The sequence below is a fragment of the Rhinoderma darwinii genome, chromosome 2, assembly GCF_050947455.1.
Source record: "Rhinoderma darwinii isolate aRhiDar2 chromosome 2, aRhiDar2.hap1, whole genome shotgun sequence".
Classification (NCBI taxonomy): Eukaryota; Metazoa; Chordata; class Amphibia; order Anura; family Rhinodermatidae; genus Rhinoderma; species Rhinoderma darwinii.
Genome location: NC_134688.1, coordinates 306,595,370 through 306,612,466, shown reverse-complemented (window position 1 = coordinate 306,612,466; position 17,097 = coordinate 306,595,370). Strand labels below are relative to the sequence as shown.

The 17,097-nt window shown below is 44.2% G+C and overlaps 1 protein-coding gene across 2 annotated transcripts in view; it reads left to right on the top strand.

Annotated features, from left to right (window-relative positions):
* Window positions 1-8,124: 8,124 nt before the first annotated feature.
* The window catches only part of PPARD (peroxisome proliferator activated receptor delta), a 53,010-nt gene continuing 44,037 nt past the window's right edge, over window positions 8,125-17,097 (top strand). For both annotated transcript variants that reach the window (XM_075853518.1, XM_075853520.1), the window contains exon 1: window positions 8,125-8,213. In XM_075853518.1, the coding sequence (XP_075709633.1) occupies window positions 8,204-8,213 (10 nt within the window). In that variant the 5' untranslated portion in view covers window positions 8,125-8,203. The remainder of the gene's footprint in view (window positions 8,214-17,097) is intronic.

The following is a 17,097-nucleotide window of genomic DNA, read 5'->3' as shown; positions in this document are numbered from 1 at the left end:
CATTCTTGACCCCTTACAATCTGGGTTCCGCACTCTACACACCACAGAATCTGCCCTTACTAAATTCTCAAACGATCTCTTGGCGGCTAAATCTAATAGCAAATACTCTATGTGGGTATGTGGACCCACTGGGCCATACCGCCTTAGCGGGATAGCAGCTGGCCAAACAGTGTACCAAGTCAATGTCTATAGTCCGAATAAGGGTACCTGTAGTAGTTCAGACAGTAGCTGGTTTGGCTCGGATGGGACATTGGCACCAGACACCAGGCATGGTGTAACACAGCAGACGAGTTTGGTGGCACAACACGACTCCAACTCTCTAAGGCACAGGAGCAAGGTAGCACGGGATACAGGATACAGGTAGCAGGTACAGGAACAATGGGAACTGGAAAACACTAAGGGACCATTTGCAAAGACTAACACGGGTAAACACAACAATGTTCAGGCAATGAAGGAAGGGGCCGGGCCCTTCTTATAGTCCAGTGTGAGTATGGGCTAATTTACTGATTTACTTCATGTGCGCGCGCTGGCCCTTTAAGGCCAGGCACGAGCGTGCAGGCGCACCCTACAGGACACACCAGAATGAAGCGGAAGTGAGCCCTGGCATCTCCTGAGAAGGAGATGCGGGCCAGCGCTCACAGATACATGGCAGCGGCCGTCGAGGGGTGAGTAATCCTGATGGTCCGTGGCTATGGGCGTTACACTCTCTACTGATTCTTCTGGATCTCTCTGCAGCCTTTGACACTGTAGACCAAAAACTCCTACTTAAAATGCTCCACTCTATTGGCCTTAAAGTCACTGCTCTCTATTGGTTTTCTTCTATCTGTCTGACCACTCGTTCAGTGTGCCATTTGCTGGTTCTACCTCTTCTCCTCTTTCCCCTTGCTATCTGGGGTTCCTCAAGGATCAATCCTAGGTCCGCTTCTCTTTTCTCTCTACACCGCACCTATTGGACAAACCATCAGCAGATTTGGCTTCCAGTAACATCTCTGCACTGATGACACACAATTATATACCTTTCACCGTTACATCACCCCCGCTCTAAAACAAAACACCAGTGATTGTCTGTCCGCTGTCTCTAACATCATGTCCTCTCTCTATCTGAAACTGAATCTTTCTAAAACGAAGCTCCTTGTGTTCCCACCATCTACTAACCTACCTAAACCTGATGTCTCCATCTCAGTGTGCGGCACTACCATAACTCCCAGGCAGCACGTCCGCTGCCTTGGGGTTATTTTTGACTCAGATCTTTCCTATACTTCGCATATCCAATCACTTACATGCTCCTGTCACTTTCACCTCAAAAACATCTCCAGAATCCACCCTGTCAACAACCTTAGATTAACCCCTTCCCTCTTTGGCCACTTTTGACCTTCCTGACAGAGCCTCATTTTTCAAATCTGACATGTTTCAATTTATGTGGTAATAACTCCGGAATGCTTTTACCTATCCAAGCGATTCTGAGATTGTTTTCTCGTGACACATTGGACTTTATGTTACTGGCAAAATTTGCCCGATACATTCAGTATTTATTGTGAAAAACACCAAAATTTTGCGAAAAATTGCAAAAATTAACATTTTTCTCAATTTAAATGCATCTGCTTGTAAGACAGGCAGTTATACCACACAAAAATGTTGCTAACTAACATCCCCCATATGTCTACTTTAGATTGGCATCGTTTTTTGATCATCATTTTATTTTTCTAGGACGTTACAAGGCTTAGAACTTTAGCAGCAATTTCTCACATTTTCAAGAAAATTTCAAAATGCTATTTTTACAGGGGCCAGTTCAGTTGTGAAGTGGCTTTGAGGTCCTTAGATATTAGAAACCGCCAATAAGTCACCCCATTTTAAAAACTGCACCCCTCAAAGTATTCAAAACAGCATTTAGAAAGTTTCTTAACCCTTTAGACATTGCGCAGGAATTAAGGCAAAGTAGAGGTGAAATTTACAAAGTTCATTATTTTTTTCCAGAAATTCATTTTGAATCCATTTTTTTTGTACCACAGAAGGTTTTACCCAAGAAATGCAACTCAATATTTATTGCCCAGGTTCTGCAGTTTTAGGAAATATCCCACATGTGGCCGTAGCGTGCTACTGGACTGAAGCACCGGCCTCAGAAGCAAAGGAGCACCTAGTGGATTTTGGGCCTCCTTTTTATTAGAATATATTTTAGGCACCATGTCAGCTTTGAACAGGTCTAGTGGAACTAAAACAGTGGAAACCCCCCAAAAGTGACCCCATTTGGGAAACTACACCCCTCGAAGAATTTATCTAGGGGTGTAGCAAGCATTTTGACCGGCCAGTTTTTTTGCAAAAATTTTTGGAACTAGGCCATGAAAATGAAAATCTACATTTTTTCAAATAAAATGTAGGTATAGCTAATTTTTTTTCATTTCCAAAAGAACTAAAGTAGAAAAAGCACCACAGCATTTGTAGAGCAATTTCTCCCGAGTAAAACAGTACCCCACATGTGGTAATAAACGGTTGTTTGGACACACGGCAGGGCTTAGAATGGAAAGTGCGCCATTTGGCTCTTGGAGCTCAAATTTAGCAGAAATGGTTTGCGGAGGCCATGTCACATTTGCAAAGCCCCTGAGGTGACAAAACAGTGGAAACCCCCAACAAGTGACCCCATTTTGGAAACTATACCCCTCGAGGAATTTATCTAGGGGTGTAGCAAGCATTTTGACCGGCCAGTTTTTTTGCAAAAATTTTTGGAACTAGGTCATGAAAATGATAATCTACATTTTTTCAAATAAAATGTAGGTTTAGCTAATTTTTTTTCATTTCCAAGAGAACTAAAGTAGAAAAAGCACCACAACATTTGTAGAGCAATTTCTCCCGAGTAAAACAATACCCCACATGTGGTAATAAACAGTTGTTTGGACACACGGCAGGGCTTAGAAGGGAAAGAGCGCCATTTGGCTCTTGGAGCTCAAATTTAGCAGGAATGGTTTGCGGAGGCCATGTCGCATTTGCAAAGCCCCTGAGGTGACAAAACAGTGGAAACCCCCAACAAGTGACCCCATTTTGGAAACTATACCCTTTGAGGAAATTATCTAGGGTATAGTGAGCATTTTGACCCCACAGGTTTTTTGCAGAAATTTTTGCAAGTAGGCTGTGAAAATGAAAATCTACATTTTTTCAAATAAAATGTAGGTTTAGCTAATTTTTTTTCATTTCCACAAGGACTAAAGGAGAAAAAGCACCATAAAATTTGTAAAGAAATTTCTCCCGAGTAAAACAATACCCCACATGTGGTAATAAACGGCTGTTTGGACACACGGCGAGGCTGAGAAGGGAAAGTGCGCCATTTGGCTTTTGGAACTCAAATTTAGCAGGAATGGTTTGCGGAGGCCATGTCACATTTGCAAAGCTCCTGAGGGGACAAAACAGTGGAAACCCCCAACAAGTGACCCCATTTTGGAAACTACACCCCATGAGGGAATTATCTAGGGGTAGAGTGAGCAGTTTTACCCCACAGGTTTTTTACAGAACTTATTGTAACTAGGCCGTAAAAATGAAAATCTACATTTTTTCAAAGAAAATGTAGGTTTAGGTATTTTTTTTTCATTTCCACAAGGACTGAAGGAGAAAAAACACCACAACATTTGTAAAGCAACTTCTCCCGAGTAAAATAATACCCCACATGTGGTCACAAACATCTGTTTGGACACACGGTAGGGCTCAGAATGGAAGGAGCACCATTTGGATTTTGGAATGGTTTCTGGGTGTCATGTCATATTTGCTGAGCCCCTGTAGTACTAGTACAGTGGAAACACCCCAAAAGTGACACCATTTGGGAAACTGCACCCCCTGAGGAATCATCTAGGGGTATAGTGAAAATTTTGATCCCAAAGGTTTTTTGCTGAATTAATTAGAATTAAGCCATGAAAATGAAAAATATTTTTTTTTTCCAACAAGATGTAGTTTTAGATACACATTTTTCATTTTTACAAGGAATAGAGAAGAAAAAGCACCCCAACATTTGTAAAGTAATTTCTCCAGAGTACGGTAACACCCCATATGTGGTTATAATCGACTGTTTACATATATGGGAGCATTCAGAAGAAAAGGAGCGGTATTTATCTTTTGGAGCGTAGATTTTGCTGGAATGGGTTGCGGATGCCATGTTGCATTTGCAAAACCCCTGATGTACCAAACAAAAGTGACCCCGTTTTAGAAACTACACCCCTAAAGGCATTTATCAAGGGGTGTAGTGACAATTTAGACTCCACAGGTGTTTTTCAGAAATGAATACGCAGTGGATGGTGCAAAGTGAAAATTGCAATTTCTCCACTGATCTGCCCATTCACCGCACAAGATGTTGTGCCCCTAGAGAATCTTACCCCATAAATTGTTAAGCGGGTTCTCCCGGGTATGGTAATGCCTTACTTGTGGCCATAAATTGCTGTTTGGGCACACTGTAGGGCTAAGAAGGGAAAGACCGCCATTTTGAGCATGGATTTTGCTTGGTAATAGTTCTGTTTGGGGTTTTGCTGGTATTTCAGCTTATAATGTGGTGGCATATGTAATCTGTGCGGAGTATATCAGGGCATAATAGGAGGGTATAATAATGGGGTAAATAATACAATTATCCATAGATGTGTGTTACGCTGTGAAGCGATCCGTTATGCGCAGGCCGGCGTCACACTGATAAACGGTTTTCTTTCTTATCCCTCCTTTGTAACGCTCTGCACCTTTTGGGGACTTTTTCTCCTTCGTAGTTTGGGAAATATTGCTGGGAAAGTTTTGCGCTGATATAATACGGGCGCCCTCGCTTCCAGCGGATGTGCTATGTCCCTGCCCTTTCCTAGTTCCTAAATACTAGGGCCCTGAAACTGAAGGAATGTTCCCCTCCGGCCTGCGCATTGAGATGTTTTTGATCACCGCATTACTAGTGCCGTAACTTTTTTATTTTTCAGTTGATTGAGCGGTGTGCGGGCTTGTTTTTTGCGAGACGGGCTGTAGATTTTATTGGTACCATTTTAGAACACATACGACTTTTTGATCACTTTTTATTTCATTTTTTGGTAAAGGAAATTACCAAAAACAAGCAATTCTGGAATAGTTTTTTATTGTTTTTTTTTCTCTGCATCCACAGTGCGCCCTAGATTACATGTTAGCTTTATTCTGCGGGTCGATACGATTACGGCAATACCAAATTTATATAGTTTTTTTTATGTATTGCGGCTTTTGCACAATAAAATCACTTTTTTTATAAAATCATTTGTTTTCTGTGTCGCCATATTCTAAGACCCATAACTTTATTATTTTTGCGTGCACAAAGCGGTGTCAGGGATTATTTTTTGCGGCACGGATTGGCGTTTTTATTAGTACTATTTTGGAGTAAATGTGACTTTTTGATCACTTTTTATAGCATTTTTTGGAAGGAGATGTGACCTAAAAACAAAGATTCTGGCGCTGTTTTTCATGTTTTTTTTTTACCGCGTTCACCGTGCGGGATAAATTACATAATAGTTTTGTAGTTTGGGTCGTTACGGACGCGGCGATACCAATTATGTATAGTTTTTTTTATTTTTACGGTTTTTCCCATAATAAAATACTTACTATGGGAAAAAAGTCAGTTTAGCCTTATTTTTATTTGAAATGTGTGTGTTTTTATTGTTTTACCACATTTTTATTTACTTTTTTTTACTTTTTTTACTTGTCCCACTAGGGGACATGAGGGCCTGATGCCCCGATCGCTACTCTAATACACTGCACTACATACGTAGTGCAGTGTATTAGCGCTGTCAGTTATTCACTGACAGCAAGCCTATGAGGACTCGCCGCAGGCGGGTCCTCATCGGCTCCCGTACAAGGCAGACTCGGACGCCATTTTCTGGCGTCCGATTGCCACAGCAACCCAGCGATTGCATCACTGGGTTGCCGATCGGGTGAAAACCTATCAGATGCTGCGCTCTATTGAGCGCAGCATCTGAGGGGTTAATCTGCCGGATCGGAGAGTAGCTCCGGTCCTGGCAGTTACAGGAGGGTGCCAGCTGTATAATACAGCTGTCACCCCGCAGTGATAGTGCCGGCTCTGCTTCTGAGCCCGCACCATCACTGCGCCGTATATATACGGCGCTTTGCGGGAACCACCTCCCGACAGCGCCGTATATATACGGCGTATGTCGGGAAGGGGTTAACATCCACCATAACCCGAACCTCCCACTCCCGTCTCCAAGATTTTTCTCATGCTGCACCCGTCCTCTGGAATGCGCTACCCCAGACAATCAGATCAATTCCCAACATCCACAGTTTTGAACGTGCCCTGAAAACACATCTATTTAGACAGGCCTATAACATTCCCTAATCTGACTCTTTTACCTGGCCCCCCTTGACATTAGTCATGAGAACTTGACCCCCTAATTCAGCAGTATCCCCACACTTCTTGCACCCTAATGCACTTCATGTCTGTCATACACAGACACTGGCTGGTGACCGGCTCATGCAGCTTTATGTGTACTACCCCAAATGTATAAAAGATGGCTGGACCATTGTACTTAAAGAGGCTCTGTCACCAGATTTTGCAGCCCCTATCTGCTATTGTAGCAGATCGGCGCTGCAATGTAGATTACAGTAACGTTTTTATTTTTAAAAAACGAGCATTTTTGGCCAAGTTATGACCATTTTCGTATTTATGCAAATGAGGCTTGCAAAAGTACAACTGGGCGTGTTGAAAAGTAAAAGTACAACTGGGCGTGTATTATGTGCGTACATCGGGGCGTGTTTACTACTTTTACTAGCTGGGCGTTGTGTATAGAAGTATCATCCACTTCTCTTCACAACGCCCAGCTTCTGGCAGTGCAGCACTGTGACGTCACTCACAGGTCCTGCATCGTGTCGGCACCAGAGGCTACAGATGATTCTGCAGCAGCATCGGCGTTTGCAGGTAAGTCGATGTAGCTACTTACCTGCAAACGCTGATGCTGCTGCAGAATCAACTGTAGCCTCTGGTGCCGACACGATGCAGGACCTGTGAGTGACGTCACAGTGCTGCACTGCCAGAAGCTGGGCGTTGTGAAGAGAAGTGGATGACACTTCTATACACAACGCCCAGCTAGTAAAAGTAGTAAACACGCCCCGATGTACGCACATAATACACGCCCAGTTGTACTTTTACTTTTCAACACGCCCAGTTGTACTTTTGCAAGCCTCATTTGCATAAATACGAAAATGGCCATAACTTGGCCAAAAATGCTCGTTTTTAAAAAATAAAAACGTTACTGTAATCTACATTGCAGCGCCTATCTGCTACAATAGCAGATAGGGGCTGCAAAATCTGGTGACAGAGCCTCTTTAACAAGCACTTTTACATTTTGTGTCTCCCTTATTTCCTCATAGATTGTAAACTCTTGCGAGCAGGGTCCTCATTCCTCTTGTTTGAATTGTAAATTAGTTTTGTCAATATGTAATGTCTGATATTGCCTGTACAATGTACCCCCTGAATTGTAAAGTGCTGCGTAGTCGACTTCGCTATTGATTCCATAGTTAAAACGGAAACCTGCCGGAATGGTGACGAACGGAAACCATTAGCAATATTTCCATCACCATTGATATCAATGGTGACTGAAACGGAAGCTGTGGTTTCAGTTTGACTTTCCGTTGCGGGGTTCACCCGACGGAAACCTCAGACGGAACACCGGAACGGAAAGCCAACGCTGATGTGAACAGGCCCTTTACTCTTTTTTTGTATTTGCACAAAAAGCATATAATTAAATAAATAATTTAAAAAAATTACAAAATTGTATTTGCATGACAGGTTAAAACCATAGCTTGCCATTTGCATTACCATTGATTTCAATGGTAATGCTTCCGTTGCCAATAGTTTCCGTTTGTCTCCATTGCATAAGGTTTCCGTTTTTGTGGCAGGATTAATAGCGTATAACAATAAAATTGCTATTTTTATATAGTGTACTACATTCAGGAATACAGAACAACATACAGGCTACAATTATTGGTATGTACCAAATCTGTGGGAAATGGTGTGCTGAAAAGTATGCAGAAACTTGGGCGAGGGGAAGAGGTCAAAGAGTTTGCAAGGAATGCACTGAACGCTCTCCCCACCCCCACATCACTCACATTCCAGCAGCCTGCCTTGATGTCATTTGAGTCACAGGAAGTAGCATAGCTGGAAGGGGGATGGTCTGGCTTTTTAAATCACAAATAAAAAATCCTGTCACAGCGCAGACAGATGAAAGACGGTAAATTATAGTTCATTTTACTCTTTGTACCTGGGATAGGTGTTAGTGATTTGTTTCTATCTATGCATGTCAATTTGTTCTAAGCAAGCTATAATAAGTACTGAGTGTGAATGCATGGTATGTGTACAGCAGGCACAAACAGTAGGATACTGAATTACATGTGTGTGTATATGTGTCATTTTTGGAACTTCACTTCACATAAAGTAAAACAAAAATGTATACATGTAAACATAGCTATTGTATAGAACAGTTACCTCTAGTTTTTGATCACTTGTATGTACATGATGAATATAATTCTACACAAAAGTATTAGTTGAAATTGCCTGTCTCTGCATTTGATACACGAAAACATAATTTAAATAATTTTATGTATACGTCATGACAGTATTATGCCCTACAGGCTGCTGACTAGGGTGCAATTCAAGGCATTCTTAAGCTGGATTCACACGAGAACATTACGTCCGTAATGGACGGAACGTATTTCGGCCGCAAGTCCCGGACCGAACACAGTGCAGGGAGCCGGGCTCCTAGCATCATAGTAATGTGCGATGCTAGGAGTCCCTGGCTCACTGCCGGAAAACTGTCCCGTACTGTAATCATGTTTTCAGTACGGGACAGTAGTTCCACGGAGAGGCAGGGACTCCTAGCATCGTACATAAGTATGATGCTAGGAGCCCGGCTCCCTGAAGTGTTCGGTCCGAGATTAGTGGCCGAAATACGTTCCGTCCATTACGGACGTAACATGCTCGTGTGAATCCAGCCTTAAAGGGAACCTGTCACCAGCATTTCACCTATTATACCAGCAATACCTGGTGGAATTGGGTGATTTTTTTTTTTTGTGTAACCTATAATTGTCTTCTTAGTCGGCTCTGTAGCTATAGTATTCCATTTTTTAGTGTTCCTGTTCCGTATGCTAATGAGCATAAAAGAGTCATATCTTCGTTTGAAAAGAGTCATATCTTCATTCCTCAAGCCTTTCCGAGTTTATCCCGCCTCCTTACATTTGATTGACAGCTCCTCGCCTACCCCCAGCAGACACGAAATCCCGCGTTTGCAGATCGATGTCCTGCTCTGATGTATGCGAACAATGGGGCACCATAGCGGCGCATTCGCAGTAACTAGATTTGGGGACGGAAGAAAGCAGGGAAGCGTATCGGACCATACATGATGGGCATATGCTCTATCTCAGGCAAGATTTTGGCATTCAGGTCGGCCGGTTTTCGGCGGTGGGTGGGCATAAGAAGAGGAACGAACGAGACTGCCGGATTATTAATATAAAAGGTGTGAAATGTTTGCAGACCATTTATGGTCGGAGGAGGAGTTTAGCAGGGTGGATAACGCCAATGACATTTTGACAGCAGTGGCCTCAAGGGAGTGAGGAGAGTTCAATAGGTGAATGCTGGTGACAGGTTCCCTTTAACACAGCATTCACCTAGTGCTGTACAGGGTGCAACCTTCTAAAGGCTATGTACACCTTTTGAATTTATTTTTTTTCTTTCAATAAAACAGTGTTTGTTGCAACTTTTAAATTTTTATTAAAAATTATTTTTACTTTTTCAGATACAGCTGCTTTGTATCCTGGATAAACAGCAGCTGTATCGAGCACTGAACCCTGTATACGTAAAGTCCACGGGACTGACGGGTTCAGTGAAAGCGGATCCTGCATGACTCTGACACCAGGAACGAGCAGTTATCGAACACATCTAAGTTTCCCACTGTTTAGCGGCTTTAGCTACTATGTGGAACTATGCATGGTAACGGACAACACACAAACCCTTTGTAGTCTTCCATCTGTCCCCTATTTACTAATCTACCAAATATTTCTAAATATTTACATTTTTCACTACATTGTCCATATACTATCCGTATCTATTCTCTTTAGCATAAAATCTGCTAACCGCTTCTCTAGCGATACCAGTAAGGCCTCGTTCACATCAGCATCGGGTTCCATTTGGGGGTTTCCGTTCATCCATTCTGTCAGAGGAACAGATTAACGAAAAGCCAAACGGAAACCATAGCTTTGGTTTGCATTACCATTTATTTAAATGGTAATGCTACCGTTGCAGTTGGTTCCGTTCCATAAAGTTTCCGTTTTTTTTTAAAGAAACAATAGCGTAGTCGACTACGCTATTGTTTCTGCAGCAAAAAACGGAAAGCTTACGGAACGGAAACAAACGGAAACCATTTGCAACAGAAGCATTACCATTGAAATCAATAGTAATGAAAACGATGGTTCTTTGACGGAATGGATGAACAGAAACCGCAAACGGAACCCTACGCTGATGTGAACGAGGCCTTACTTGCTTTTGTTATGGCAGTAACAATTATCACTATAGAAGAATGTCCCCGTTCACACAGAGTTTTTGCAGGAGAAAAAAATCTTCCTCAGAATTCCTTCAGGAATTTTGAGGCAGATTTTGAACTACTTGTGCTTTTTTTCTGCTTTTTTTGCTGCATATTTCGCCCACGGCCATTGAAGCTAATGCAAGGACCACGGGCAAAAAACGCTGTGAAAAACGCTCGGAAACGAGAGCCACAGGTTTTTTTCTGCTTGCCATTAATTCAATGGGAGGTCAGAGGCAAAAGCCGCGGCAAGAAAGGACATTTTTCCTGCGAGAGGCCAAAAGCCAACCGGCTAAAAAAACGCCTTTGCCTCCCATTGAAGTCAATGGGGGGTGGTTTGGGATTTTTTTTGCCACTGATTCCAACGCGGTTTCCGCGTCAAAATCAGCGCCAAAAAACTCTGTGGGAACTGATTTTGCAAAAAACGCAGCTCTTCGCTGCGATATTGTTCCCAAAGTGTCAACAAACTTTCAATGATTTCTGTCAGCCAGAAAAGGGATTTGCGATTATTATTTAGGTTCACAGTTTGTCTAGGGTTCTCCAGCACTCGGGGCAAAGATGCTGTTTGGCACCCCCACCCCAAATTTCTTTCCCAACATCTCCTTCTCCCTTGCCGTGTTTGCTTTCCCTGCTAATCAAGAGATGTAATTTTTTTTTCACCTTTTTTTTAAATGTAACTCGAGCATAAAACTATTTGTACATTTTATAAGCAATAGTTATATAAAAGGGAGTTAACCTAACAATAAATTAAAAGAAAATATATGAAAGAGGTCAGTGTGCCTGACTAAAGCAGATTGTATAACTGAGGCTAATGAGACTATATGGTGACATCTCGTAGATAGCACTACACCCCTCCTCCCTGTAAACAGCTCCATTGGGGCTCCCTAGAGAAACCCTCGATGTCACTGTACATATATGCATAGTGACGTCAGGAGCTTCTCCAGGAGCGGATGCTCTTCCAAGGGATTCCGCTCCTGGAGAAGCTCCTGACGTCACTATGCATATATGTACAGTGACATCGAGGGTTTCTCTAGGGAGCCCCAATGGAGCTGTTTACAGGGAGGAGGGTTGTAGTGCTATCTACGAGATGTCACCATATAGTCTCATTAGCCTCGGTTATACAATCTGCTTTAGTCAGGCACACTGACCTCATTCATATATTTTCTTTATAGCTACCCCTATACAGTATAATGCCCCACTACAATATAATGCCCCCATAGCTGCCCCATACAGTATAATGCCCACACAGATGTCCCCATACAGTATAATGCCCACACAGGTGCCCCCATGCAGTATAATGCCAAAACAACTTCCCCCATACAGCATAATGCCCAATAGTTGCTCTCATAAAGCACAATGCCCCCATAGCTGTCCCCATACAGTATAATGCCATCATACAGGATAATGCCCCATAGCTGCCCCATACAGTATAATGCCCACAAAGATGCCACCATACAGTATAATGCCCACACAGATTCCCTGATGCAGTATGATGCCCAAACAAATTCCCCCATACATCATAATGCCCAATAGCTGCTCCCATACAGCATAATGCCCCTATAGCTGCCCCATACAGCATAATGCCCTATAGCTGCCCCCATACAGTATAATGCCCCCATAGCTGCCACATATAGTATAATGCCCCTATAGCTTCCCTCATACAGTACAATGCCCCCATAGCTGCCCAATACAGTATAATGCCCCCTTAGCTGCCCCTAGTGCCAGTGCTCATGTAGATAGTGCCACAGTGCCCATGTAGATACTGCCTATGTAGATAGCGTCAGTTTTCCCAGTAGATAGTGCCCCAATATAGTGCCACTGTACCTATGTAGATAGTGCCACATCCACCTTGAAGATAGCTCCACCGTCCCTATAGATAGTGCTACCCCCAGTAGATAGCGCCATTGGGACTCCCTCTAGGAGCATAGGCCGGGGATTCCGCTCCTAGAGGGAACCCCTGATGTCAATGTCCAATATATGGACAGTGACATCAGGGGCTACTCCTGGAGTGGAATCCCCTGCCAGAGCAACCGGGATTCCGCTCCAGAGAAGCCGCTGACGTCTCTGTCCATATATGTGTCATGATCTAGGTGTATGTTGGACCCACTAGGCCGCTCCGCCATAGCAGAGTGGCAGCTGGCCAAACAACAGTCTATATAAAAGTCTAGCACAAGAGTACCTGAAAGATTCCAGAAGGTAGCAGAGGCTTTGGTACGGATGGAGCTTGACGTGACCGATGACGCCAGATGTGGTGAATGACACCAGACGTGGAAGATGACAACAGACGTGGTGGATGACACCAGACGTGGAAGATGACACCAGACGTGGAAGATGACACCAGACGTGGAAGATGACACCAGACGTGGTGGATGATACCAAACGTGACAGATGACACCAGACATGGCAGATGACACACTCGACTCCAACTAAAGGGTCAGAAAACAAATACAGCAACAGGATACAGGATATGGGGAGCAGGATACGGGAACACTGGGAGCAGAAAACAATCAAGGGACTGTTTGAATACGAAATATGGGTAGACAATAGCTCAGGCAAATAGTGAAACGGTGGAGCCCTTTTTTTTATAGTCCAGGGTGATTTAGTGATTGGTTAGGGAACTTTTAGTATGGACGTGCGCTGGCCCTTTAAGACGGGGATGATCGCTCGCGCACCTTATAAGTCAGTCCACAACCGTTACAGTACCCCCTTATGCCCCCTTTTTGTGTCAAGAGCGTAAGTTGAATTTCTTAATGAGGGTACAGTCATTAAGATTCTTTTCTGGCTCCCAGGACCTCTCCTCAGGACCAAGAGGTAGTCCGTTCAAATGGAAAATGTGCAGAATAATAAGATTTACAGGCGAGGAGCAGACGGAAGGCAAGTCAAAGTTATAAAATTTGCGATTTTAGAGAAACGGTCCACCACTACCCAGACCGTAGTACATCCAGCTGGAGGAGGAAGGTCTGTAATAAAGTCCATAGCGATATGTTGCCAAGGGTTATCAGGGACATGGAGGGGTAGGAGCAGACCAGCAGGTTTGGAGTGGGTAGACTTGTTCGAAGCACAAGTTGTACATGAGGAAACATAGTCCACAACATCTCTAGGCAATGTGGGCCACCAGTAATGTCGAGCTACCAAGTCTTGTGTATTACGGACACCAGAGTGCCCAGCCAGTTTGGAGTTCTGTCCCCAGCAGGGAATTCTCTTCCTGCCTGCAAGACTAACAAAAGTTTTTCCGGGAGGAATGTCTCTAATTTGCAGAAGGTTAGCGACATTAATCCTAGAAGGATCTGTGATATATTGAGGAATTTCCTCAGAGTCATTGGTTTCAAAAGATCGAGACAGGGCACCAGCCTTCACATTCTTGTCTGCAGGATGGAAGTGAAGTAAGACTTGAAATCGGGTAAAGATCAGCGACCATCTGGCTTGGCAAGGATTTAGTCATTGTGTTGACCGTAGGTATGTGAGGTTCTTGTAAAAGGGTTAATAGTGGTTAATAGCGTCCTCCAGCAAGTGTCTCCACTCCTCTAAGGCCAACTTGATGGCCAGCAACGCCCGATCCCCGATGGAATAGTTGCGCTCTGCAGGAGAGTATGATTTTGAAAAGAGTCTTGCCGTTAGAGCTTCTTTGACATAGTAATGCTCCAATAACAACAGAAGATGCATCCACCTCCAGAAAGAACTGTCGAGATGCATCAGTGTGATGGAGAACTGAAGCTGAAGTGAAAGCGCTCTTGAGGTTTGTAAATGCTGACTCTGCCTACGGAGGCGAAGCCTTGGCGTTCACCCCCTTCTTAGTGAGGGCAGAGATTGGAGCAGTCAGAGACGAGAAGTTCGGGATAAATTGCCAGTAGAAGTTAGCAAATCCCAAGAATTGTTGTATAGACCGAAGACCCTGTGGACGTGGCCACTCTAAGACGGACTTCACCTTTTCTGGATCCATCTTGAGTCCACGGTCAGAGACAATGTAGCCCAGGAAAGGCAGAGAGTTCTTCTCGAACACACACTTTTTGAGTTTAGCATCTAGGTGATTCCTCCTTAACCGCAACAGAACTTGCGTCGTCAAATCGGGTGAGTAGATCAGGATGTTGTCCAGATCCCGGAAGATGTAATTTACGAACTCCTGGAACACAGCTGGAGCATTACACAGTCCAAAGGGCACTACAAGATATTCGTACTGACCGTCTTGGGTGTTGAATGCGGTTTTCCACTCGTCACCTTTGCGGATACAGATCAAGTTATAAGCCCCGCGTAGATCCAGCTTTGTGAACACCATGGCCCCGTAAATTCAGTCGAAGAGCTATGAGGTGAGTGGCAAGGGGAACTTGTTCTTGTCCTTGATTTGTTTCAAACCTCAGTAGTCGATACAAGGATGAGCAGATCAATCTTTCTTTTTCACAAAGAAGACTTCCAGATGAACCCTCTCTCAAGGTTCCCTTTAACATACGCAGACATGGCCAGGGTCCCCGGCAGAAATAGAGGATAGACTCATCCACGAGGGGGTGAGACATCAGGAAGCAATTCCACAGGGCAAATGTAGATGTGATGAGGAGGATGAGTCTCTGCTTCCTTCTTGCTAAAGACGTCCGCAAAATTGGCATAATAGGAGGGTAGAGCGGAGAGTGACTGAGGCAGTGGAGGCAAAACAGGACGAACCGTGACAGACAGCGATGAAGGCACTTGGATCCCCATTGGAGGACTTCTCCGGAACTCCAGTTGAGAAACAGAGCATGTAGACGAAGCCATGGCCGGCCCAGCAGAATAGGGTTGATAGCTCTAGGCAAGACGAGAACGCTAATCTGTTCCGAGTGAAGAACTCAGACTTGTAATGTCAGCGGTTCATTGACAGACGCAAAACGATCGGGCAATGGTAGTCCAACACAGAGGCAACAGCCAGGGGTCTCTCCAGAGGAACTGTGGGTAGATGCAGATAATCCACTAGATCCTGCTGGATACATTTTTCAGCTGCTCTGGAATCCAGATAGGCAGTGGTGTAATCTCTCTCCAGGGCAATAGTTACAGGAATAGATAATTTGGGAGAGGATTTGGAATTTGACGTCATTCCACCTAGGGTTGTCTTTCCAACCAGCCCTAGGTTCTGGAGTTTCCCGGCTTTTGTGGACATTGACGCACAAAATGGCCTTTAAGGCTACAATACAGACACAAACCTATCTGCGCTGTTTCTCCTGCTCGTAGAATTTGATTTTGTCCACCTGCATAGGTTCTTCTGGTGGAACGACGGCGGAAGGCAATAGGGGTTGCTGGAACGAGGATGTCAATCTGTAGAAGCGTCTCACGTTCCTGGATCCTCATGTCGATCTCGGTTGCCAACAGGATAAGAGCATCCAGGGTGGAAGGAAGATTGCGAGCTTCCAGCTCGTCTTTGATGTTCGTGGAGAGTCCTTGCCAAAAGGTTGCCACCAACGCCTCATTGTTCCATGCCAGCTCGGCTGCCAGTGTACGGAAAGAGATGGCATACTCTCCTACCATCGACTCCCCTTGCTTGAGGGTTAGCAGAGTGGCAGCTGCAGAGGATGTTCGACCCGGCTCTTCGATCACAGTATGAAAAGTCTCTAAAAACAATGCCAGATCTGAGAATTCCGGGCCCTCCTGTTCCAAGATGGGGTTCGACCAAGCTAGGGCCTTGCAAGCTAAAAGAGAAATGATGAATGCTACCTTGGCCTCCTCAGAGGGGAAGAGATGAGCATGAAGTCTAAAATGGGTGGTACATTGATTAATGAAGCCTCTCTCTGCTCTAGGATCTCCATCATGGTGAGGTGGTAGAGGTAGCAAAACTGTAGATCCGGAACAGGCAGGAGGGATAACAGGCAGTGGAACGGCAGCAGCATCCAGAGGAGGGGCACGGATGAAGCTTAACGTGGCGGATGATGCCAGACGTGGTGGATGATACCAGATGTGGCAGATGACACCAGACGTGGTGGATGATACCAGATGTAGTGGATGATACCAGACATGACACATGACACCCGACTTAGCAGATGACACACTCGACTCCAACTAAAGGCTCAGGAAACAAATACAGCAACAAAATACAGGATACAGGGAGCAGGATAAGGGAACACTGGGAGCAGTTTGCAATACGAACATAGGTAGACAACAACAACAACGCTCAGGTAAGGAGTGAAAGGGCGGAGGGTGATTTAGAGATTGGTTAGGGAACTCTTAGTATGCGTGGGCACTGGCCCTTTAAGGCCGGGGACGAGCGTGCGTGCACCTTAGAAGTCCAGAATAGGACAGCTGTGCAAGCTGGCGTCTCCTAGGAGGGAGAAATTGGTCTGTTTACATAAAGGTTCTTCTTTTTTAAGTCGCAAAGTTTAATTTTGCATTATTGGTTATATTCATGCTACATAGTTGCCTGAAGGTGGTTGTGCGTATAGAAATCTAAAAAAAATTATGCAGAATTTATTAGCAGTGTGCCTTATATATATTTTTTAACACATTTGTGGATGACAGCAGTTGTTTTTGAAACGTGTAAGAGAAAAGTCTGCTTGTAGCTAGGGCTGTGGTAAAACAGACCTTTTTG